The 27,137-nt window shown below is 37.3% G+C and overlaps 1 protein-coding gene across 1 annotated transcript in view; it reads right to left on the bottom strand.

Annotated features, from left to right (window-relative positions):
• Nucleotides 1–27,137, bottom strand: part of LOC126419598 (peripheral-type benzodiazepine receptor-associated protein 1-like) — an 843,217-nt gene that overhangs the window by 36,188 nt on the left and 779,892 nt on the right. The window contains exon 13 of the mRNA XM_050086786.1: nt 25,194–25,301. Within this exon, the coding sequence (XP_049942743.1) occupies nt 25,194–25,301 (108 nt within the window). The remainder of the gene's footprint in view (nt 1–25,193; nt 25,302–27,137) is intronic.

Raw genomic sequence — 27,137 nt, 5'->3', positions numbered from 1 at the left:
ACATCCAGCATCTCTACGATCGTCTCCATGGGAGAATAGCAGCCTGCATTGCTGCGAAAGGTGGATATACACTGTACTAGTGCCGACATTGTGCATGCTCTGTTGCCTGTGTCTATGTGCCTGTGGTTCTGTCAGTGTGATCATGTGATGTATCTGACCCCAGGAATGTGTCACTAAAGTTTCCCCTTCCTGGGACAATGAATTCACGGTGTTCTTATTTCAATTTCCAGGAGTGTATAATAGTAGACACATTTCAATAGCAAAACTGGTTTACAAACTGCCTTGACAAAATATTATTAAATGTCCCTGTACCATTTGTACATGTTGTTGTTGTTGCTGCTGCTGTGATCTTCTGTCCAAATACTGGTCTGATGCACCTCTCTATGCTACTGTATCCTGTGTATCTCCAAATAACTATTACAACTTACATCCTTATGAATCTGGTCATTGAGTTCATCTTTTGGTCTCCCTCTACAAGTTTTAACCCCCCACCCCACACACACACACATACACACATACACACACATACACACTTCCTTCCAATATGCATGAGACCCCTGAACAATACTCATTGACTATGTTGTTTTTAGGGTATTTTCCCGTGAGCTGTATTACGTGAGAATTCAGTTCATTCTACTGTTGTCCACTCAATAGATATTTTGACAGTAAATACATACTACTGCATATGAGGTCTGTTCAAAACATTTTCGGACTTTGTCTACAAAACTTTTCTATGCTTATCTTTATCATCTTGCTGGATCACACAAAGCACTGTTTGTAAATTTTCTTTTGTCTTGTCTGTCAGTGTAGATCTTCGTCCTCTTAATGGGGTTTCACCTTGGGGGGAAAAAAAGAAAAAAAGAAGAGAAAAAGAGAGACAGAGAGAAAGAAAGAAATTCCACAGAGGTCTGGAGAGTATAGAGGATGAGGCAGCACAATGATTTCATTTTTCGTGCAATAGTCATGCATCAACAGGAATGAATGTGTGGGTGCATTGTCATGACACAAGAGCCATGAATTGCCTTGCCACATTTCAGGCCCTTTCCTTTTCACTTTGTTCACAGGCATCCCAATACATCCCAACAGTACCATCAATTAACAGTTTGTCCCAGTGGCATGAATTCATGATGCACTAATCCTTCAAAGTCAAAGAAAACTATCAGCATGGTTTTGACATTTAATCTGACCTGATGAGCTTTTTTTAGTCTTGGAGAACTGTTCCCGACCCAATATGAAGACTGAACCTTGGTCTCAACATCATAACCACAGACTCATGTTTCATCACTAGTTACGATTCTCTTAAGGAACATCTCGTTCTCTTTTGCATGATCCAAATGCTCTTCACAGACTGTAAGGCAAAAGTCTTTCTGGTCTTCACTCATGAGCTGTGGAACTAATCTGTCACCAACACAAGGCATTCCAAGATACTGTGTTAGTATTTCATGACATGATCCAACTGAAATGTTACATTCTTCTGCAATCTTCCAGACACTTGGTCTTCGATTGGTACACACAATTTCATTGACATTCCTGACATGAGTATCATTGGTAAACATCAAAGGGCATCCTGAAAGAGGGTCATTTTTAACTTCTGTCTGGCCATTTTTAAACTATGTGAACCATTTGTATGATTGATTACAGCTTCACCATTCATTACTGCATGCTTCCTACATCATTTGGTGTGTCTCCGTAAAGGTTTTCTTGAGTTTCTAGAAAAATGTAATGCAGACATGTTGCCCCTGCATCTCTGCCATCTCAAAATTCGCAAACTGTGCAACACAACGTTCTATCCAATACAGCACTGAACAATAACTGACAGACATATAATAATAAAACTTCCAGCAGCTGTACATTAAACACAGGCATGTGCAGGAATGTCAACTGCATTTCAGTCTAAAACACCACTGGTGGAAATTACGCATGTTCTGGATTTTTTTTAACAGACCTCCTACATTAGCTAGCTCATGTCTGTAATAAATTACATGTAACTGTCAGCTCCTTCTGCATATTGCATGTTTTTTTTTATATAAGTAGACCACCAATATTGTGTATAGTGACCTAGTATGTATTTTGTAGTGTCATATGTAGTGCTCGCTTACTAGATTAACACCGCTAAAACACAACATTAAATTTTGTGCCAAGAGCTGTTTGTCTTATGGATGAATTTAATTTGTTCACTAACTAAGAGGTTTTTATGTTTTTATTTTTGCTTAATATGTTGTTAATACAATGACTTTAGCCTATCCTTTAATATCATTGAGGGGAATCTATTTTGTTTTAAGTAACTCACCACTGGATCACAGTGTAGCCATAGTTCATAACTCTGATATGGGCAGTAGATTGTCATCCGTAGTGTAGATTGATACCTAATTTATTCAATGGAATGAAATTGGGCTGTAATTAAAGTACATAAATAATTTTCAGTACGAAGTACATGAATACACTAGTGACACCTGTCAGTGCCAATTGTCAATTTTCCGGCCAGTACCTTGCGGTCTAGCAATGTGTTGGCTGCAATGAAGTACACAGTACTCTCATACCAATGGAGCTCACCAAGATCTACCATCTTAAAATTTATTTTTCTTCTTCAAGAATTTCTTCCATTTCTATTTCTATTCAAGACGATGATCAAGTCATCTAAATAAATGATAAGGAACAACAGGCAAGAATAGTTCATTAAGGCCTACTCCTCACATGTGAACACCTTTTACAACAAAACAAACCTTGAAATGTTGAATTTCACAATCTGTTGGTGTTTTTTTTTTTTTTTTTTTTTTTTTTTTTTTTTTTTTTTTTTTTTTTTGAATAATCATTTTGAATTGATTCACCACCAAAACAGTTGTGATTCATTTTCTTTAACATTATTATTTTCTAATTTTGAGTGCGTGGGATCTGTGACTGATTGATCAGTATCCCCGACATTGCCATTCAGTCAGGTCACTGTCACTTTCTGTCCATTCTAGATAAACTGCACTTCTATCAACATCAGCAGGTTGTATTGGTTATGCTGCTTTTTCAATGTTGTTAGGCACTGCCAGTGGCTTAATTATTATTGTCAATCACATCATTACTTTCGATTATAGTACCCTTCATGATGATGTTCCCACAGTTGCTTTCTGAATGTTTTAAGAACTGTACGTTATGAGCTTTCGCAGTTGTCTTTGTTGAATTTGGTTTACTTCGGTCATATGCTTAAGAATCTTAAAGATAAATCCTGTGGATCTGTCTTCTAACTTTTTTTTTTTAATTTTATTTTACTTTATTTTTTTAAATTATGTACATCGAAAGATTAACAAGTGGCTTATATTTATTCAATGACTGCTCCATAATTCTTCAGAATTAACATTTTGAAGAGTTTTCATTTGAAATTGATTCTTCAAATACACTCCTGGAAATTGAAATAAGAACACCGTGAATTCATTGTCCCAGGAAGGGGAAACTTTATTGACACATTCCTGGGGTCAGATACATCACATGATCACACTGACAGAACCACAGGCACATAGACACAGGCAACAGAGCATGCACAATGTCGGCACTAGTACAGTGTATATCCACCTTTTGCAGCAATGCAGGCTGCTATTCTCCCATGGAGACGATCGTAGAGATGCTGGATGTAGTCTTGTGGAACGGCTTGCCATGCCACGTCCACGCTGTCGCAGCATGCTACCAGTGTTAAAGACTGCGATGGAGCTCCGTATGCCACGGCAAACTGGCTGACACTGACGGCGGCGGTGCACAAATGCTGCACAGCTAGCGCCATTCGACGGCCAACACCGCGGTTGCTGGTGTGTCCTCTGTGCCGTGCGTGTGATCATTGCTTGTACAGCCCTCTCGCAGTGTCCGGAGCAAGTATGGTGGGTCTGACACACCGGTGTCAATGTGTTCTTTTATCCATTTCCAGGAGTGTATGTTGCTGTGTTGGTGTCTTCAGCCCAAAGTGCTTAATGGTGCACCTGTCAACATCAATCTTGTCTTTTCAATGATTGTCCTATTAAGGCAAGGTGCAATTCCATTTTGTCCTGGTGTGTAACTAATTGCTGCCTCACATTGAATTACATTCATCGTTAAGACAGTCTTCATACACTGATTGACAGTCTCTTATCCGTTATCTGTTGGAAGTATTTTAACAACCAGTTTCACTTTATACTTGTGATTTGAGCTCAATGAAAGTATCATAGACTTCCTGTGTTGAATCTAGAATGCAACCACATGATATGCTTGACGACTATCCATAAAACAGAGAAGGTAACATTCTTTCCCCCATAATGCCATGATCATTGGTCCACAAACATTAGAATGTACTATATTAAGCAGATATTTTGCTTTTCTATTTGACATATTAGAAAAAGAATGTCAAGACTGTTCTACTGTTATGCAATAAAAACATGGATCTAAATTTAGCTACTCTTTCCTTTTAATAAACACATGCTTACATGATTCACATTTCATAATTCTTGATTTCTACAGCATTTGCATGATGACACTCTTCAATTAATCAATAACTGCCACCTACTTGAGCTGCAATCACTGTTGGTGTTCCAGGGAAAAGCTAAATCACTTTTGATGTGTACATTGTGTGGTACATCATCAAACAAAATGCACAGTCCATTTCCAATTGTTTGACTAGATGAAAATAAACTATATCCACAGCCTGGAGCATAATTACTCATTATCAGCTTATTATTGTCATCTGTGGTAACTTCAAGATGAACACCACCCTCAGCAGTTGCCTCAAGACTGCTGTTATCTGTCACTGTAAGTTTTGTAATTGTGGTGGATTCAAAATTGTTCAACAAATCTGTTTGTTGAAGTAAATTGACAGATTATTGAGTCATGAATTATTAACCACTGACTTACTAAAATACTAGTAATATTGACACCTGAGTTCTTAATCATCATAATCAAGGGTTGAAAATCTGTTGGAAATCCACATAGATTGATCATAGTGACTACATGAACGTCCATTTTCTTACCAAAACTTTGAAATTGGTGAGCGAGTGACATAATTTTTGATAAATATGCTTCCTTTTGATAAATATGCTTCCACATTTTTCTCAGAAGCCAATTATGCATCCATCAAGGATTGCAGCAGTCTGATGTAATTAGATTGATTCTGATCTTCGAATGCTGATCATGAATTTTGCCATACATCTTCGGCAGTCATTGCTCCATGATGTTTTGGTTATATGGATGAATTACAGTCAAGCATATTTTGGATAGTACCTACTGTGTGTTCTTTGAATTGGTATCAGTGCCAGCAATTGTATGTACATTTCAATCATAAATTTCCAGTCATTGAAGTAAGCCATACCCATCAACTTTTCAAAATTAAACAGTCATCGTTCACTCAACGTCGTATTAGATATGTGCCATTCATTCAGCAAAACAAATCTTGAATTTTTTTCAACAAAGTATGATACAACCACATTTAACACATGTAAAATGTGGTTCCTCATGTTTACCCATGAGTAACAGTGAGGGCAATTTATGTCACATGCCTACTAGTGATATTGACTCATCAGTTTCTCAACAGATGCTTTATTAATGTGGACATTTCACTGATCTCTTCCTAAGCCAATAACTTATTGGATATTAAATCCAATCAGCCTTTATGGGAATATAACGTTGACTTAGTAACAAAATAAATTCACACACACTGCATTGCCAGAAACACAGGTTATTTGTTCTGAGATAATTACTGGAGAGACAAAGAGCTTTTAAAAAGAAGAAGAAGATTAAGTTACTACGAGGTGTCAGCACAGAAAACATACATTTTCCCAACAGAAACCACTGCATGGCAGGTGTTCACAAAATGATGAGCTAGTTTTCAAGGTGAAACTTTTCCTGAATGGACACAATGTAGACTTCTACAACCAAAGTATCCACCAAGTCATTCAGAAAAAGTGGCACACTGAAGAATGAATACATCAAGAAGAATTGGCACCATCACCAAATTTCATGGTTGCAGCTTTATTTTTTTGGAGGCAATAATGAAAATTTTATGAGTATCCCTTCTAAAGATAGCTATATGCTACATAGAGTAACATATAAATAAAAAGAATGTTAAAGAAGAAGCAGTAACAAAATAACTTTGCCACTTAATTGTGAGGGGTAAAAGAAGCTGATGGGATATGGATAGCCTCTTCTTTATAGGAACAGATGGGAAGCTTCTGGAATGTAATAAAGAGACATATAAATCTGAATACTTTTGAAAATTAGTTACCAGGAGGTGGCACCACGTCCACTGCCAAATCAGTCAGTGGTGACATAAACACACCTCTTTCTTCACAATTTCACTCTCACACCTTCTGCAGCTGTTTCCATAAATTCCAGCAGGTATCTTTGTGTACAATGCCCAAATCCATAAAGTAATCTCAGGCTCAGTTATTGCTATCTCTAACTTGAATTTCAACTGATTATTTTATTACAGAGACTCAGTAAAAAGCTACCTTCAACTCTTTTGCTACCTTCAACTCTTTGCTAGCTTTTGCTACCTTCAACTCTTAATTTTGTTTTATCTCTGCATGCTCTGCTGCTCAATTGCAAACATAACTAAACCTCTGTGTTCTAAATGGTACATACGTTCTGTCAACAATCAATTACAATTTCAATGGTCTGGCCAATGCAGTTATTCATTGCTCCAGAATCTGGTATATTCCTAACAGCCCCAGACCAAGTCTGTGGTTGTTGTTGTGGTCTTCAGTCCTAAGACTGGTTTGATGCAGCTCTCCATGCTACTCTATCCTGTGCAAGCTTCTTCATCTCTCAGTACCTACTGCAACCTACATCCTTCTGAATCTGCTTGGTGTATTCATCTCTTGGTCTCCCTCTATGATTTTTACCCTCCACGCTGCCCTCCAATACTAAATTGGTGATCCCATGATGCCTCAGAACATGTCCTACCAACCAATCTATTCTTCTAGTCAAGTTCTGCCACAAACTTCTCTTCCCTCCAGTTCTATTCAATACCTCCTCATTAGTTATGCGATCTACCCATCTAATCTTCAGCATTCTTCTGTAGCACCACATTTCGAAAGCTTCTATTCTCTTCTTGTCTAAACTATTTATCGCCCATGTTTCACTTCCATACATGGCTATGCTCCATACAAATACTTTCAGAAACGACTTCCTCACACTTAAATCTATACTCGATGTTAACAAATTTCTCTTCTACAGAGATGCTTTCTTTCCCATTGCCAGTCTACATTTTATATCCTCTCTACTTCGACCATCATCAGATATTTTGCTCCCCAATAGCAAAACTCCTTTACTACTTTAAGTGTCTCATTTCCTAATCTAATTCCTCAGCATCACCTGACTTAATTCAACTACATTCTATTATCCTCGTTTTGCTGTTGTTGATGTTCATCTTATATCCTCCTTCCAAGACACTATCCATTTCGTTCAACTGCTCTTCCAAGGCCTTTGCTGTCTCTGACAGAATTAGAATGTCATCGGCGAACCTCAAAGTTTTTATTTCTTCTCCATGAATTTTAATACCTACTCCGAATTTTTCTTTTGTTTCCTTCGCTGCTTGCTCAATATACAGATTGAATAACATCCTGTCTCACTCCCTTCCCAACCACTGCTTCCCTTTCATGCCCCTCAACTCTTATAGCTGCCATTTGGTTTCTATACAAATTGTAAATAGCCTTTCGCTCCATATATTTTACCCCTGCCACCTTCAGAATTTGAAAGAGAGTATTCCACTCAACATTGTCAAAAGCTTTCTCTAAGTCTACAAATGCTAGAAATGTAGGATTGCCTTTCCTTAATCTAGCTTCTAAGATAAGTCGTAGGGTCAGTATTGCCTCATGTGTTCCAATATTTCTACGGAATCCAAACTGATCTTCCCCAAGATCGGCTTCTACTAGTTTTTCCATTCATCTGTAAAGAATTCGCGTTAATATTTTGCAGCCGTGACTTATTAAACTGATAGTTCGGTAATTTTCACATCTGTCAACACCCGCTTTCTTTGGGATTGGAATTATTATATTCTTCTTTAAGTCTGAGGGTATTTCACCTGTCTCATACATCTTGCTCACCAGATGGTAGAGTTTTGTCAGGACTGGCTCTCCCAAGGCCGTCAGTAGTTCTAATGGAATGTTGTCTACTCCCGGAGCCTTGTTTTGACTCAGGTCTTTCAGTGCTTTGTCAAACTCTTCACGCAGTATCATATCTCTCATTTCATCTTCATCTACATCCTCTTCCATTTCCATAATATTGTCCTCAAGTACATCACCCTTGTATAGACCCTCTATATACTCCTTCCATCTTTCTGCTTTCCCTTCTTTGGTTAGGACTGTGTTTCCATCTGAGCTCTTGATATTCATGCACGTGGTTCTCTTTTCTCCAAAGGTCTCTTTAATTTTTCTGTAGGCAGTATCTATCTTACCCCTAGTGAGATAAGCCTCTACATCCTTACATTTATCAGCTAGCCATCCCTTCTTAGCCATTTTGCACTTCCTGTCGATCTCATTTTTGAGACTTTGGTACCGTATTTAGTCAAATCTAAGCCGCACTCGAATCTAAGCCGCACCTGAAAAATGAAGAGTCGAAATCGAGGAAACAAAATTTTCCCGAATCTAAGCCGCACCTGAAATTTGACTCTCGAAATTCAAGGGGGGAGAAATGTTTTAGGCCGCACCTCCAAATCAAAACAAAGTTGGTCCATTGTAATATGAGTCACAATATAGGTCCAATGAATGACGATACAGCTACAGTAGTTTAGTCCATGTCATGAGCTTAGCAGTTAAGCTTTACCAGGTAGCCGTTGCTATGCGTCAGGTGCTCCATCCATATTTATACGGGTACCCTTCGTTTTTCACGTGCTTCGTCTGGTTTGAACCAATTGCTTATTTTTCTTTGATCTGATAAGTGCCATTCTCTTTGTTATAGGTGTTTACGTCACTCTAAGCTGAAAATGCATTACTGTACTGTGTCATGCACTGTTTGTCGCATTCTGATAAAGAGTGTTTACAGCCTGTCGCCGCTCGTGGCATGGCTTGCTTTTGTGTGCGCTACCGCCGCTTACAATAAAAAAAGAAAAGAGACAGGAATCGTCTCATTAGCAAACAATGGCAAGAGACTGCTATTTGTTGTTACTCACACTGCTGCTTTCTTTGATAATGATCAACAAGAACCAAATGATAGACTGCGTATGATAGAAGATGTTCTGAATGAGAGTTTAGTGAAAGTTTTTCTGCGTTTGAAAATCTTTGCAGACGCCTCTTTAGTACATTACATTCTGCACAGAAATTAGAGTCATCTTAGATTTAAAACTCTAGTCAGTTGCCATGCTTCATTTCTGACTGTATCACTATTAGGCATAAGAATAGTACGAATATAAACATGACATGATATGTATATTGTTACGCATTTGCTGTTGTCTCACTCTAGTTTCGTAGTTTATTAGGCAGACAGGATTTAAATGAGATAGTAGCAAATGCAAAACAATACATGGCAAAATGTTTATATTCATATTAATCTTATGGTGAAGAGATTACTGCATTTGATTCACAATTCATAAAAGTTCCTATTAGCAACCATCTCTTCTCACTGGTAGGAAAAAATTCAGAATGTAGAGATGGGACAAACATCCCAAACAGTCTTGGCAGTCGGATTTTTGTAGTACATTGAAATGCTGCTACATTCGAAGATGAACAATACGGAATTTGTATTTACCTTGTTGGATAATGTATGAAAATACAGTGGTCGAAACTCGGGGCGGAGAGAAAAAGCTCGTCTTCCACCTTTTTTTAAATTTATTTACTGACGCAGAGGTTTTGGCGCCAGTATTTATCTTTGTGACTGCAAAGCATGCCTGTGTAGCGCTACATATATTCGACAGCAGAAGTTAGTTGTGGCGGCACCTACCAACATTTTTCAGAACTTCTGCTTACTTTGCACTTGATTCTAAGCTGCAGGCGGTTTTTTGGATTACAAAAACCGGAAAAAAAGTGCGGCTTAGATTTGAGTAAATATGGTATTCATTTTTGCCTGCTTCATTTGCTGCATTTTTATATTTTCTATGTTTGTCCAATTGTTGGTAGTAGTTAGAACAATATTTGTGTCCATTATCTGAAATGTGAGGGTACTACATTATGTAAACATTATGACATAAAAAGTGCTCAGTTCCACAAGACAGTTAACTATTTAATATATGTATAAGAAACGTACGGTCATGTATGAAACATCCTAGCAGATTAAAACAGTGTGCTGGAGCCACACTTGAATTTAGGCCTTTACCTTTTGAAGGAAAGTACTCTACAAACTGAGCTACCTCAAGCATGACTCATGACCCATCCTCACAGCTTTACTTCCACTAGTACCTCGTCTCCTCCCTCCAGCTGCAGAGAGAAATGTGGTCATGTGTGTCTGTCTGAAACTTGCATGAGATATTGATTTCGTTTGTTATAACCACATATAAGTAAATTTAAATTCCAAATATAACTTTGTCAACATCTGAAGTTTTCAGAATGCAGCTAGGGCAATGTTGTTGCTATAGGAGAGCCCATGCATGATCACTGTAGCTTCGGTTTCACATATGACAGTATTAATTATTGATAAAATATGAACTGGTTGTTTGACTCTTCTGTAAAATTCAAAATACTTGTTTTGCATAGTACATTACAGTCCTGCTGTGGAGTCTGACAAGAAATTGTGTAATTTACAATAGTGATCACATGAAAAACCATCATGGAAAAGCTAAAAGTCATCATTAAAACTGAAGTCTGGCACCAGTCAGAAATGTTACTTTCCTAAATTGCACACCTACCACTTCTCTGAAGACTCTTCTTTACGATGAAATTTATGAAATAAGATTTCTGAATGGTAATAATAATAATAATAAATGAGTCAAGGATTTCTGTTAGCTGCATGGAAGTAGTTCACAGTAAAGATGCATGATATGCAGTTGTGTAATGTAGACAGCCCCCTGTTGTTACAGGCGTAGGTCTTGTAATATACAGAATCACAGACAGGCACAACAAAGAAGTATGCTAGAAATATTTCAATTTTCGAGGAAAGTCCTTCTTCAGAAGTTGAATCCACAAACATTCACATAACAGCAACTCACACACACATGGCCTGACGTGGCCTTAGCACCTGGAGACAGTGGCCATTAATGTGAGAGTTTTCTATGTCCAATGAAGGACTTAGTCCACTAGCTGAATATTCTTAACATTCTTTTATGGCTATCTGCGACTCAATTCCTCCTCTATGTTGTGAGTGGCAATTTATCCTTTCCACATTTCTGTTATTCCAGCCTGGAATTTCCATTGTTTGATCTCATAGTATTTTTGGACTTGATATCTCACAGATTTTAGTTTTTATATTCAGCATACTGTTAACCCTATTCAGCCTTCAGTCCATCACGCAGGAACCGGGACTTTATGTTCCCAATTTGTGTCATTATCTGAGCCTGGCATATGGTCAGCCGTGAAGTTCCAGGCACACTGTACAACCTTTGAGTGAGCACTGCCATTGCCTCTTGAAGCCTGTCAGTTTCCTTGGCCCTTAGAAACAACAACAACAAGTGACTCTGCCTTTTCTCTTTAATCAATAGGCAGCTCTCATAGTGAATGTACAGAAATTTGGTGTTACACTATGCCTTTATGGTGATTTTAAATGTCATTGCCCCAGCCTAATAAACTCTTCTTCTAATTAGCTGTGGGACAGTTCGTTTCAAACCTTGACCAGTTTCCATTTGCCAAGGATCCAGTGAAAATCTTAGTATTACAAGGGTTTTCAATAAGTAACACAACGCTTTTTTTTTTTTTGCCCCAAAAGCAGTTGATTTTTAGAATTCCAATACACCATCTTATTCCTCACTCTTTCGGCTACAAATCCTATCATTCAAGATAATATCTGTTCAATGTGACAGCCCCTATTTTTCAACATAATCTCTGTTCAATGTAAAAGTCCCTATTTTTCAGAATAATCTCTGTTCATTGTGAACACCCTACACCACCTTGATGCAAGGGCCTGTTTGCCCGCATGGTACCACTCTACTGGTCGATGTCAGAGCCAATGTCTTCATGCGTCAATAAGCTCCCCATTACTCATGCACTGCTTTCCACAGAGTGCAGCCTTGATTGGGCCAAACAGATGAAATCTGGAAGGTGTGAGATTTGGGCTATAGGGTAGATGAGGAAGAACAGTCCAATGAATTTTTCTGAGCTTCTCTCAGGTATGCAAACTTGTATGAGGCCTTACATTCTCATGAAGCAGAAGTTCATTTGCACATTTGTGTCAATGAACAAGCTGAAGTCATTTCTTCAACTTCCTACGGGTCACACAATACACTTCTGAATTGATTGTTGTGCACCATGAGGCAGGACATCAGATAGAATAAACCTTTTAAAGTCCCAGAAGACAGTCACCACGACTTTACCTGCTGCAGCTTTTAATGTTTTCTTCAGAGGAAAGGTGGTGTAATGCTAGTCCATGGACTCCCATTTTGTTTCTGATTTGAAGGAATGAACATATGTTTCATCACACCTATGATGATGTTTGACAAAAACTTGTCACAATCAACCCTGTAATACATAAGCAAATTTGCGCAGATGGTCCTTCTTTGCTTTTTATGGTCTTCTGTCAAGCAGTGAGGAACCCGGCAGACATGCACTTTAGAATATCCTAACTGATGGACTAGTGTGGCAGCACTACCAACAGAGACATCCAGTTGAACAGAGAGGTGTCTGATTGTGATCTGTCAATCAACTTGAGTGGGCGTATCTGCATGCTCCAACACTGCGAGAGTCACAGCTGTGTGCAGCCAGTCAGCACATTGGGCATCAAATAGGTTTGTGCAACCTTGTTACCTTGTTGTGATGGTGACAGATGCCTTACCCAACAACTCACCATGCTTTTATCCACTACAAAATCTCTGTAGCCATTCTGCAAGCTCCCCTGAATATCTGTGATGCTCTGGTTTTCCACTGAAAGAAACTCAATTTCAGCTCTCTGCTTGGAGTGCACCATTACACATGCCATTTTGAAGGCTGTGTATAGTGCTGCCACATAGTGGAATTTGCATTACTGAATACCCACCATAGAATGCCTTTTTGCCCCAGCTATTTTACAGAGGTTTTTTGATTGGCTAATAGCAGATACTCCCCAAGGCACAACTATCATGATGACATCCTGACATCTATGTAAATTACATTGGGTTTTTGCTGCTTTGGCTGAAAAGAGTCTAAATGTTATTGTTTAAACATTCATTACTTCAACCTTCTGTCACCCAGGATATTTCCTTAGAAGAGGGAGGTTACAGCCCAAACAGTTCTATGTTGAGAGAGAGAAACAACAACGTGCTGGTTCCCACAGCTTTGAATGACTTCCGTGTGTTGCTCAGTAATATTAGCTATTTTGACAGGTTTATTCCTTGCCTAGACTTTGGACCAACTGCACTGCTGGTCAATGGCTCTTCAGAAGGATTTTCATACTATGATAGCTTGTCTATGGTTGGCCCTTTATTAAACAATGTATCAGCCTCAATTGCCATTAGTTTTGCTAACAGATGCCTCTCCTCACAGGGAATCTTGATAAATTTTAGAAATATTGAAGTGGTATCTCAGAAGGGTTCCCTAATACAGTATGCTTTCCAGCATGTCTGAGCAGAAAGCCTCAGCATCACCTATGCTGCTCAAATTTTTTGTAAACAGTGTGGCTACTCAAACTTGGAAAATTTTATGAGAATTCCAGGTGTGAGGAGAAAGATGGTGTCAAGAAGCTTCTGATAAATTGATGATGAGTGGAAAGGGGGGGGGGGAGGGAGGCAGCAGCATGTCACAATAATGACTTTCCTTTTTTCTCAGCTGAGCTGTAGACCAGCCATAATACTAGTTTAACTGCGGTTTTGGAACGTTGATAATATAAACAGAATAATATTCAAAATATAAGTACTGCAAAATTTGTGATTTATAAAACTCAATACAATTCAGTTTCAGTGCTAGTTTAAAAACATAGGATTCTCTGAGATTTTATGAAATTCCTGAAATTCACTGAGATTTCCCTGATATTTTCAGGTACAATATAATTCCCTGAGAATTCCAGGTTTTCCAGAACAATTGCCATCCTGGTATAATGTCAGTTACTCCAGATTTTCCAAGGAATCCTGCTGCTGAAGCAGGAGGATGACAATTGTTATGTGGTGGTACCCATAGTTCTTCCACAATGTAAGATACATCACTTCTCGAAAGTCTCATAGGGGGAACCTCCCACATAAAACAACTTGTTCACTGCTACACGTACTGGCCACATCACATAGACAGTGCATACTTATTTGACCTGTCAGGCGAAAAATCCATCACCTCCACAACTCTTGACCAGAATCTACTCAGTAATGGGACCACCTGCATTCAGATTTTGTCAGAACTTTCTTGGGAGTCTCAGGGCTCCTCCTTCTTGCTGATTCTTTCTCCAATTTTTCGTATGTTGTGACATTGTGTGCCAGGCAACTACTACCACTATTACCACTACTACTTCTATTGCTATCCACTATCACTGAGGAGGCCCTTGTGGAAATCTTTTCCATCGAAGGTGTCCCCCCACCTCTCCAACCCCCCTCCATCACTGTAGCACTACGGTTATGGATAATGGGCCTCAATTTACAGTTGTTGCAATCCAACAATTCTGCATATGTAATGACATCAAACATGGCATTGTCACACTTTCAATTCACATCATCTTTAATGGCATGGTGGAATATACTGTCTGCACCTTTAAGACCCAAGTATCAAAGGCTATGAGGATATCAATGTCCAAATCCACTCTTAATGCTTTCCTAGCTGCCTACAGAATGACACCCATCACTGCCCACAGTCTAGCAGAATCAAAGCATGAGTGTGTCTACCTGATGATGTTTGATCTTTCACCAGCACCGCCTGCTCAAGTCAAAGCAGATGACGGAGATCTCACATGGGCATATACATTTGCTTGGGTCATGGGTTGGATCCAGGACAACAATACTGTTATTTAGTTCTAGTGGTAGTTAGATTGGGGTTGATTCAAAGGGATCAGAATCATCTTCAGTTGGTTGCATTGTGGTCATATGCATCCACCAACCATGGGACTACAACATCAGTAACAGTCTCTGCACCATGATCTACAGCATCGCACTAGGATGATGGGCAGTTGCTGCTTCCCTATTATTTGAGCCTTCTGCTGGAGATCTTCATGAATTCTGACAGTATTCCCCCACCAGTAGAGTCACTGATGCTTCCAGCCATTCAACCTGAGCAACAAGTGGCAGCCAGGAGATTGCCTGATACCAGTCTATAACTGGCAGTGTCACTACCATTGGTGTGCAGACAGTATCTTCAGATAACTGGTCACTAGGCCATGTTAGCCAGCTGGTCTCAGGATCACTCTCACTTCTGTTTGAAAGATAATGTGTCCCTTTCCACAGCCAACTGAAGTACTGTGATCATTCTGATTTGTACTGGCTATTCTCGGCATTGTTCATGTTACAACTGGGAATGACACTGTAAATGCATGGATAAAATAGCAAAGTGTCTGTCTCAGACCCCCATCCCCCATTTCTCAGCATCTTTAGTGGCACCTACCCACTTTTATTGAGAATTTTATAAATATACCTGTACAGAGGCAATGTGTGGAGTAGTACTAGGCACCTACAGGCAGGTATCTCAAAACAAAGGATGTTAATGGGTTGCCTGCCTGCAGGCACCTATGACTACTTTGCACATTGGCTCTGTAAAGGAAAATTTTTAAAATTCTGAATAAAGGTGGGCAGATGCCACCCAGGATGTTGCCTAACAGGAGAGGGAATGGTCTTAGGGGGACCCTTTGCTATTATATACACACATGTGTCAATGTTTCAACCCCCATGATCATACCAAAGCAGGGCTCAAAACAGAAGACTGAAAGTGCATAAGCATCCTTTGCTGCTTCAGAACATGTTCAAATTTTGTTGAATAATTTTGAATGGTCCCTAACTGTTCTAGCCTGTACATGAGAGCAAAAATTGTGGCCATACTGCACTCCAAAGGGGTGCAATCACGTAATATTGGCATAGAACCCCACAGTATCCTCAGAGAAGAACTGAACAATCCGACCATCTCAGCAGTGTCAGAGGTGGTCAAGAATGTTGTCCTGTTGCTCATTACATCGCAAACTGTAATTTTTGACCACAAAATGTGTGGTCAAAGAAAGGGGTGGTTCAAATGATGCCCTTTTTGCCAACTGCCTTCTGACCTTTTGTGCCAATTCTGACTGATGGTGTGTCTGAAATGTTTTCCTTGGCCATGCATAACGAAATCACACGATTTCAATGTTAGGTGTCATGGGTCTGACCTACACCACAGTGATGTCAAATAAAGGTGGGAAACATGGGTAAGAGTGGTGTGATGACCTCATCATTGTGTGACATGTTCCCAGTGACATTGGCCACAATTGTGATGAAATCTGATACCAATGTGAAATCATTAACCCAATTTACATGTGAGTTTCTGAGCTCTCATCTTTCTTCACATGTGTCAACATCTTTCTGTTTGAAGGGTCATCAGGAATTAGTGTGAGGTTACAGGGTGCCACCAGTTTGCACCATTATGGAGGAAGGTTGCAGGCAAGTCTGAGCCAAATTTCAAAATTCTGTGTCAAAATGGGGGACAATTATGGGATTTTGAAAAAATAATCCTTTAATTGTTTAGTACAGTGTAGTAGGTTCCCAGCAACAGATGAGGAACAGTCTTTCCATGTATCTAAGACAGTAACAGATGTTTTACTCCTTCCAAGGCAGCAGCTACTTGCTAATTTATTGGGTTACATTAAGCTGATGTAAATATAGTTAGCATTGAGCAGTACACTGATACTGCATTATTAACACAACATATAGATTAAGTGTATAATAGTTGATTCCAGAATTTATTTTTTTGAAATGTATATCATGTTTGTTCTACAAATATCAAGGTTCTCCATCTTGATAGGCTCTATAGAACATGATGAATGAATGAAATGGAAAGAAAATTCACTGAATTGAAGCAATAATAAGACAGCATTATCTGCCAATCAGCAGTATGTTCCCCTTCAGATAAATGTATTTATATAAAATTTGTTCATAACATACAACACTAATAACAAATAATTAGTTTCTGCTTTAGTCTTTTATGTCCTTCACATCTATTGCTCTTTACAGTTTATCAACTTTATATAATTTTTCACAAGCACCTAAGAATGAACTGTGATAACTAAGGGCTCTATCTGTAAAGTTTTTGATGTCACTCAGACAATAAAATCCACTTTTTTTTCTTGGAAGAATTTAAAGCTTAGGAATGGGTATGTGACCGGATATTTTTAACATATGATCACTTGAGAAGCTTAGAAATAAATAAATAAATAAATATTACTATAGCAAATGCTGCTGAGGTATTATGCCACAAATGGCTTTCAACTCTTTAGAGGCAGTCAGCAGGAAGGAACAAGGAATGAAATGATATCTCAACAAATCCCAGTACACTACAGCAAATAGTATGCTGTTTCTTTGCCTTCATTCTTTCTTGTTGTCAGTTTATGCATAAGTGAGCTGATTCAGTTAATAATATGATGTACCACTGCAATCTTCACAAAGTTTATTGTTTTTATTACTTGTGAAGTTCATTCTCAGCAACTTGAATATTAGACTGTCATTACTCTGCATCTCAAAACATCTATGTGACTTTCAGTGCAAATGCATGAATCATGGCCTTTCTGGTGTAGACTGGTATAATCCTTCCATATAAACCTGTTTTGAGGAAATGCACTGCCAATATACGAAATTACAACTTTAAAATTATGGATTTTGGGATGCCTTACCAGTGCTACAAGTTGATTTAATGTGACATGCAAAAGCTATTTTTTCTGACTGCACATAGTTTTTCCTAAGCTAAGCAAATTGCTCTCTATAGTTAAGCATAGTCTACTACTGGTTTCTCATAAACTATTTACATCAACAAAAGTATATAAAGCCAAATTTTTACTTAATGACATTCAACTTATCTCTCCAGGATAACTGTGCTTAACAAGTGTAAGACGTGAAATGAAATCATTTTGTGAATTCATTTAACATTCCAAGGTGCAAATCTTGCAATAAAATTTTGTAATGTTAAAAAGATTCATAAATACAAATATTTCAACGTGAACAGAGAAGAAGTGCAATAAGAAGCCAAAAGTGCAAGTCTTTGCATGAGGTAGAGACTGAAATTCTGTTTTTGCCACATACACATATGCCAAAATTCAAGCTCAGTACTTCACAGAAATAAAAGAATTATTCCATATGAAAAATTGAAAGAAGTATGTACTGTAAGGAAGGGGAAAAAATGAAATTCTATAGATGAGTACTGGGAGCACTTACAAAAATAGGTAGATGAATATATTTAGATTTTTGGTGGGTCATCATACAGTGTGACATAGTATTAAACAAGGCAACATTACTTACTACTGCAGGTTCAGTGTATAGAAAGACAATGACATGGCATGAGATCCAGCAAACTACTACACTGCACCAATGGAACTAATAAGTGAAAATTGTGTAGTGCGGAGAGGAGAGAGTAGGTGCAGAGGGGTGATGGGAGGTGGGGGGACTCAGCAAATTAACTTGGCTGAGGGAGGTAGTAACAGATAAATATTTAGAAAATGAATATAAGACATAGAAAACTGCATAGTTTTTGAACTATCAAACATTAAATCTTGTGTACAGTAAGAGAATTCAAGAAAACAATTTGACTAAATATAAAATTGGAAATCTAAAGTACAGAGAAAAAATCTCAATAGGGATGAAGGTTAAGATTTCAAAAGGGTGATAAAAGTAAAATATCTTTAATGCTCACAACAGTGTTCAGCTGAACCTGCTTTAGATTGGAAAATATTTTCCCCTTCCATACTCCATACTACCAACAGTCTAGTATTTTGTTCTTTAAATCTACACAAGAAAGAAATGTAATAACTTAATCTGCATGTAACCTTCATAATACTGTAGACCAAAAGCACACATTTCCATATTTTACACACTCTTGTTCTGCATAAACTCAGTGTATCATTTGTGCTGGATAAAATGTTTTTAGATATGCTGTGAAACTTACAAGCTGAGGCAACAAATAATACAACATTGATATTTAAACCTAAAGTGATCAGATATCTCCAGTAATACTGAATGTTAGAGGATCCCTGTAATAGAATAAAGCTGGGGACAAAACTATCAGCTATTACCTAATCTGCAATCAAATTGATAGGCTCACATTTCAGAGATGGATAAAAAACCCATGACTGTTATTTCATGGTATGGATCAGAGTAATACACGTAAATCACATTTCCTGAAATATGGTGTCACAATATTCTTATGCAACTATGTAGCACTGATATCATTAGCAATTCTCAGACAGTAAATTGATCTTAAAGACCAGCTGAAAATATGAACAAACATGTAATCAACATCTGATAGGTCGTTTTTGAACGAAAAACTTGGGAAACCTGTCTAGGATCGTAAAAACACATTATGTATAAAGTAAAATATGAAAACATTCTTCAGTGACATATGGCTGTAAAAGTTAAGACGATATTAAGTGTAAAAAAGAACATACTACTCATTCCTTGGTTATTCTTACCAGATATATGAAACCCACAAATAGCCACTCATTCAGCAGCTGCACTCTCTTTGGGGGGGAGGTGGGGGGGGGGGGGGGGAACGAGTTAAAAAATGCTATTCAAGTTTTCTTTAGTTTTTTGTCTAGTAATGTACTATGATAATAACAATGATATCAATCATAATACGTTCACCTAAAGATATACTAAAATATTCTAAGAACATTCATATCAGAATAACAATGGTTACATACACTTCCATTATTAATATGAGTTTTATTAGCATAAAGGTTATTTATTAAAAATGAAACAAATGTTACAATTACTAATAATAAATTATTTATATGTTATAATTTGTATTGCTAGAATATTATATGAAAAAAGATATACTAGGGAAGTAAAGTACATAATATAATTAGAAGAACATCACCATTACTCTGTTAGTCCACATGATGTGTGTACAACACTATTTCAGATTTAAGGTGCAATAGCAATAATAGTTAAAAAGATCCTGTGTATCTTGTAATGGCTAGTAGTCTTCATGTGAAACTTGTGAACAAATGTAATGTGTCAGTTTTGATTTTTTTATCTATTAATTTATTTAGTCTCACAGATATACAATAACCAGATCTAAATTAATTAATGAGGGGTACTGAAAATGTTTTTAAGTTATAAAAAAATGTTTCCTTCTCATTCTGAAAAGATAGTTACTAGGAACAACTCTATCTGTAAAGTTTTTGATGTCCCTCAGGCAATAAAATCCACTTTTTTTCTTGGAAGAATTTAAAGATTAGGAATGGGTATGTGACCTGATATTTTTAACATATGATTACTTGAGAAGCTTAAATTTAAAATCATAGTAAGATGGCAACTTTGCAAGTGATATGTGCTCAAATGTAAAAGTGTTAGTAAACAAAATACTGTAACAACGCTTCAAGACTTTTTCTCACTATTCATGCTTCATCAATAATTTTTCTGAAATAAAAGCAATTATAGGCATACAATATTTTAAGGGACTTCCCAACCTAATATTAGCTGTTCTGGTTTAAAGTTATCATAACTGTAATCTAAAGTAATTGATGGTCTCCCAACCTTATGTTAGCAGTTCTGGTTTACAGTTATCATAACTGTAATCTAAGGTAATTGATGGTCTGCTACTGACAGTGTGCCAATGTTGCACTTTTCCACACCACTGTGCAGATTTACAAAAGGGTGAATTCCTATCAAAATAAAAGCCAATTTCCCTGTATTAACAAAACAGGCTTTTTCAGATGTGACTACTGGCATGTCATACACTTCCATGGTTTGCTCCCCAGGCACTCATTAACCCAAAGGCCTCTCATCTAATTGACACATCAAAATAAAATTTGTCACTTGTAAGTCATTTTTTCCTCTTTATTTTCTGTTTACTTGCACCATTCACCACATATTTGGAGCAGATTTAAACATGCAACTATACAAATATTTCCTTGTAACAAAGTAAATACTCATACAGCCATGAATCACAAAATTTCTTTACCTATTAAACCAATGTTGACTGTTACTTAATAAAAATGTTGAACCTGTAGTACACTTTGACACTCATAAAAGACAAGTTTCTGATCTCAGATTAAATCATTATATGGACTACACATCATTCATTGCTATATACAGGTAACAGGATGTTTCTTCCCAGTGCACACTCCTATCAAAAAACACATTCTTACAGTACAGTGTAGCAAAAAGTCATTGTAGACAAAATCTTGTGAGTGGAGTGCACACATTAGAAACTCAAGCAAAATTTATAAAGCTTTGCAGGCACAACCAAGTAAGTATTTAGGCAAATTTTATAATGGTAGAAACACTGTTGCCTTTCCCAGATAAAATGTGATATTGATAGCTCCATGTAGTTATTTCAGCAATGGTGAATCATGGCTTCCAACATAGATTTGCTATTTTTTATATCTACATGATCACCACAATCTGAAAATCACAAGATAAGCTGTATTTCCAACTGATGGAACTGTTTTTGATTTCTTTGCAGTGTTTGCAACATTGTCCATCCTCTGCATATATTACTGTCTAGTTTCTGCCATGTAGAGGCACATTCATCTCCAAAAAAAGATCACTCAAATTCATTTATTATGAATTTTATTATGAATTTTTAATGACTGGTTACATCATTCAGACACAATTTACTACACCTAAAAATGTTTGAATTGGAAACATAGCCTAACTGTCCATCCTCTGCATATATTATTGTCTAGCTTCTGCTACATACAGGCACACTCCTCTCCCAGAAGCGATCACTCAGCTTCATATATCATGAATTTTTAAAAACTGGTTATATCATTCAGGCACAATTTACTACAATGTTTGAACTGGAAACACAGTCTACTTTGATATCCATTATATCAGCAATGAAATAATCATTATACCAGTAATCTCATACACTTTCTGTGTTTAAATACCGCATATTGGACTACAGATTAAAAATAGAAAATGTCATTACAGTTGTCCAGGTTCTGAATATATAGAACTATGCAATAGCACAAGACCTGCCTGACTTATCAAAATCACTAACCTCTTCTCGTGATTTTGCTCACATATGCATTCGCCACATACATTACCACATCTTCTCCTGCCCTCTCTCTGCGTCTCATCATTCCCTCCCCCCCTCTCCCCCCCTTGCCACTATGATTGCCTCGTCCTATCCTCCCTCCTCCATCTGTCCACCATTGCCTCCCCACGTTATTTGTCTCTCCATCCCCTCCTGCCATCTCTCCTTGTCCACCTCCTTCTCCCCATCTCTCTGTGTCTACATCTCCCCCTCTCTCTGTCTATCCCCTTCTCTCCCCTCTCTCTGTCCATCACTACCTTTACCCTCTCTCTGTCCATCACCACCTCTACCCTCTCTCTGTCCATCTCCTTCTGCCCCCATCTCCCTATTCATCTCCACCTACACCCCTCTGCCTGTCCATCCCTTCTCTCCACCTCTCCCTAAACATCAACTCCTGCTCCTCCCCTCCACTCTCCATCCAACTTCTCCTAGTTGCTTCTCTCTCTATCCATCTCCTTCTCCCCTCTCACACTATCCATCTCCTCCTCCCCTCTCTGTGTCCCTCCTCACCTTCACTCCTTCCCCCGTCTCTCTATCCATCCACTCCTGATCCCTGTCACTCCCCATCCAACCCCTCCTGTTCCGTCTCTCTGTCCATCTCAATGTTTTCCCAGCTCTCCCATCTGCTTGTGTAGTCCCTGCAAAACAAGTTGACAAAGAAGGCTGATACTATTCCTACAACATGCCTGCTATGCAGAACAGTCTGCACATTAGCTGCTTAAAAAACTTTTTTTGCCATAGACTAATACCCAAAACTACAAAATTTCATGTGGATTTAGAAGCGTCACAAGTCCTGTTTGTAAGAGACAAGCCCACACAGGAGCTGTCCTATCTCAAAATTTCATTATAGACTCTACATACTATAGTAGAGCCCATTCATCAAACAGTGTCTAGTCCTTTATTTTAGTTGTTTTCAGTACAATATAAAATGATATATTATGTTTCACATCTGCACACTACTTCTTAACACTGTTTTGCATTTGTGTGGCATTATTCTGAATACCACATCAGACAACAATATTTTTTCTCCTTTAAACAGTATGTTTTGATTTGGCCACGGAATAGATTATCATGTAGAAAGGATTTCTTTCAAATGCTGGTAACAGAGGACTGCTAACATGTCTCAGTTTTTCAATTCTCAACTGTCTTTAAAAATGTAAAGATGTGATCCGTCCTAACCCTTGTCAACTTTACTATCAGAATGGGAACAGTTGATCTTGATGTGTTTAGAAAAGACCTACTACACAATTTGCTATACTCTTAGTACCTAATCATGTGGCCATGTCACACATTCTGAGCTCCAGAGAAGGTTTTTCTTTGGTAGTTGCATTACCTTATACTGACTTTGTATCCTGTCTATATATTATGTGCACAATTATGTTTGTCACACTCACTTAAAATTGATGGTAGGTAATCTTATTCACTCACAACAGTTATCACATCATATTCTTTATTATTCTTGTGGATCTTCGTTGCTTATTAAATTACTAATTCTTTATAAATTTGTTGGAGCATTTATTATTTTGTGTTACAACCTTATATGGATTTTTCTTTGCAGCTGAACAATTTTGCAGTGATAACATATCTTGTACAAATGCTTCATGCATCGGATAATACTGCTACGTTTACAAAATGATGTGACTCATACAGGATATTGTAGCTCCTTGTTCATCATTAAATTGCCAATACTTTCCATGAACTACCTTCAGTAGCTTCTGCCTTTTTTCTGTTTGCTTCTCCAAATACAATAATAATTTATATTTCTGAAAGAATGGTTCTCCCACTCTAGTGCTCTGTGTGTGTGTGAAGGGTGGGGGGTGAGGGGAGGGAAGTAAGGGAGAGGATTGCTGAATAACTGACTCATCTCCAAGCGTAGGCTCTTTACACTTACCATCTCATTGACATTGTCTGGATTCTACATTTATACATATGATTCCTCATAACTAACAAGTGTGCTCACTGAAGCTGCAATGGTACACACGCATGCATGCTCTAGCATATAATCCCAATGGATACTGTTCTTATGAAACATTATCATAAGTAAAATATAAACAGAGCCTTAATTTCCAATGTCAGTGCATGCAAAGTGCATCCACATTATAAAATTAATATGTCTGAATAGTGAGTTGTTAAAACAAATGTCTTAATGGTGAGTTAGGTGATAATGAACAAGCATTACAATACAAAGGCCTTATGTAGTATGAAGAAACAGTGTTTTAGCGTGTGATAAAATGTTGGCTTCCAAATGTACAAGTTATTGCTTATACTATAGATCATTAGATTTTTCTCTCCAGCTGTTGCAATGTAGTGGAATGTAGTTTTATAGAGAAAATCAACTAGTGTTCTTCAGACAGTAATACAATCTTAAGTTTTTTTATCTGAGATGGCAACACTGCAGGAAGATGTTAGCTGTCTATTACAAGTTTATCTTATAATTTCTATTTTTAATAATATTTCATTTCTGGAATTTATCAATAAATGTAATCATACATGCAATAAAGAAGATCATCTTTTCAATACTTTGAAGAAACTTTTTGTCTAAAATTAATGTAAAACTACAGTGCAAAAACACTCTGCAAAATAAATGCCCATGCTCACAGAATAAATAAATGTAATTTCTGTAATTTTTTCTGCTTGAATACATATTAAATAGTACACAGACCAGGCATATTGCCTACAGGGAAGTCAGTCAGAATCTTGTAAATTATTTTAATTCACCATCTTGTAAAATATTTTATTTTATACACAGTATTTCAATCTCAAGTCACTCAAACTGAATGATTACCCATGTTAAACATACTTAACAGTGTGAATGCCTCTATGAGTCCATGTCAGCAGAGAAGTTACTATGTAATGTGTTTAAAATATTAATTTATTTTAAAATATACTTTACTCTTGTGCCTTTCACTTATTCTAATTTAAGTTTTCAACATAATAAAGACACATCCATAGAGATTACACATGATTTTATTTTTAATAATGAACAGTACTTTGTTGTGCAACATTGCTTACCTGGACCTTCTCCCATTTGTTCCTCATCTTCTTCTTCCAGAATGTCATCTAGCTCAGCATAAGCATATTCTTGTTGTGACAGCCGCTGCTTCCCATAAACGCCTTCATCTGTGGATAAATTAACTACCTTAGTGAGAACTTAATGAGTGTGTGCGATGTTTTATCACACATTAATTATGACTTCTTTCAACTATCTAATCTATGAATTAACTAGCATGTCAATGTTAGTGGCAGCTGCTACAGCAGTAACTAATCCTACCACAAGTCAAAATATAAAAGCATCCTACCACTGTGGCCAAGCAGTTCTAGGCACTTCAGTCTGGAACCACACGACCTCTACGGTCTCAGGTTCTAATCCTGCCTCGGGAATGGATGTATGTGATGTCCTTAGGTTAGTTAGGTTTAACTAGTTCTAAGTTATAGGAGACTGATGACCTCAGATGTTAAGGCCCCTCGTGCTCAGAGCCAATTGAACCATTTGAAATATAAAATCAGTACTGTCTTTCACTTTGTTACTGCTCAATTTGATTCAAATACACAGGGATAAAATTAAAGAGCAAAAATGTGAAGGCAGCAAAGAGAAAATAATAATAATATTCAATGGTAAAAGGATTAAATGAAGTAAATCTTTGAAAATTGTAGATTCAAACTGAAAAAAAGCTGTACAAACAGCAGGCTTTTTCAAACAATGTTTTATTCATTAAGATTTTCTTGAGTTTTTGTAGTGAGTATACAAAGTTCCAAAACACTGCATGCTCATTGTGTATTGTTTGGCAATAAATATCAGTTTTTCATTCATTTAAAAATATCAGCATATATAGGCCTAATCAATGTGACACATTTCTACAAAAAGTTTACACAGAGAGAGATAGCTTAATATCTTGAATTTGTATTTTAGTGTGATGGATGTGATCTCATCTCAATACCTAAAGATCGTTAAAATTACACAGGCACAATGGCATTTGGCACCTCCTTAAAGCCAGAAGGCTTCTCCTGTGTCCACAAATAAGTAAGAACCTCCTGCCTTCGTCCTTCACAAAAGTCTTGGGAAGGCATCGTTACATCACTGGACTCTTGACATAAGATTGAACATTACCAAATCTACGTTGCATTCCTCAGGGTGATTTCCCTCTTGGAAACCCTGTTGTGTTCCTATAGTCCAACAATTAAACTGTGAACTTTATCCCAGTTTTCCTCCTTTGTATTTCTTTTTTCCTCATGACTCCCATGATTTTTCTTTCATTACCTCTTCTGCTAACTGCTAACTGGAGTACACATATTGAGTTCCTATCAAATAAACTAAGCAGCTTTGCATTTGCAATGCAAATACTAGCAAACTCTACTGACATGAGTACACGAAAAATAGTATATCACAGTTATTTTGAATCTGTCATTAGGTATGGTATCATTTTCTGGGGAAATTCAAGTAGCGTATCTCGAATACTGAAACTAAAAAAGAAAATTATAAGATACATGTGTAGTGCACAACAAACAGAATCTTGTCGCCCATTATTTCGGAACCTGCAAATCCTAACAGTTCCCTCCATATACACTTATGAAATTATAATCTTTGTACATAGCAGACAAAAATTATTTGAGGAAAATCATTTTAACCACACATACAACAACAGAAATAAAAATAATTTTATGTTACCCACACACCATTTGAAATTATATGCACGAACTCCACAGTATATGGGGATGACAATATATAACAAGCTAATGGGCAAAAATATATTTAATATGAAACCAGAGAGTCTAAAAATAAGGCTAAAGCAGATTCTGTAGAAGAAATGCTACTATTCAGTAGACGAATTCATAGAGGATGGCATGATAATTTGAGCAAGGGGTAATTAATTGTTAGTCTTTCATTGTATGTGTAACAAAATTGTATTATTATTATGATACCATTTGTTAAAATCAGTTGTTGTAATTAATTGTTAG

Source organism: Schistocerca serialis, chromosome 9, assembly GCF_023864345.2.
Source record: "Schistocerca serialis cubense isolate TAMUIC-IGC-003099 chromosome 9, iqSchSeri2.2, whole genome shotgun sequence".
Classification (NCBI taxonomy): Eukaryota; Metazoa; Arthropoda; class Insecta; order Orthoptera; family Acrididae; genus Schistocerca; species Schistocerca serialis.
This window is presented reverse-complemented; position numbering and strand designations above follow the sequence as displayed.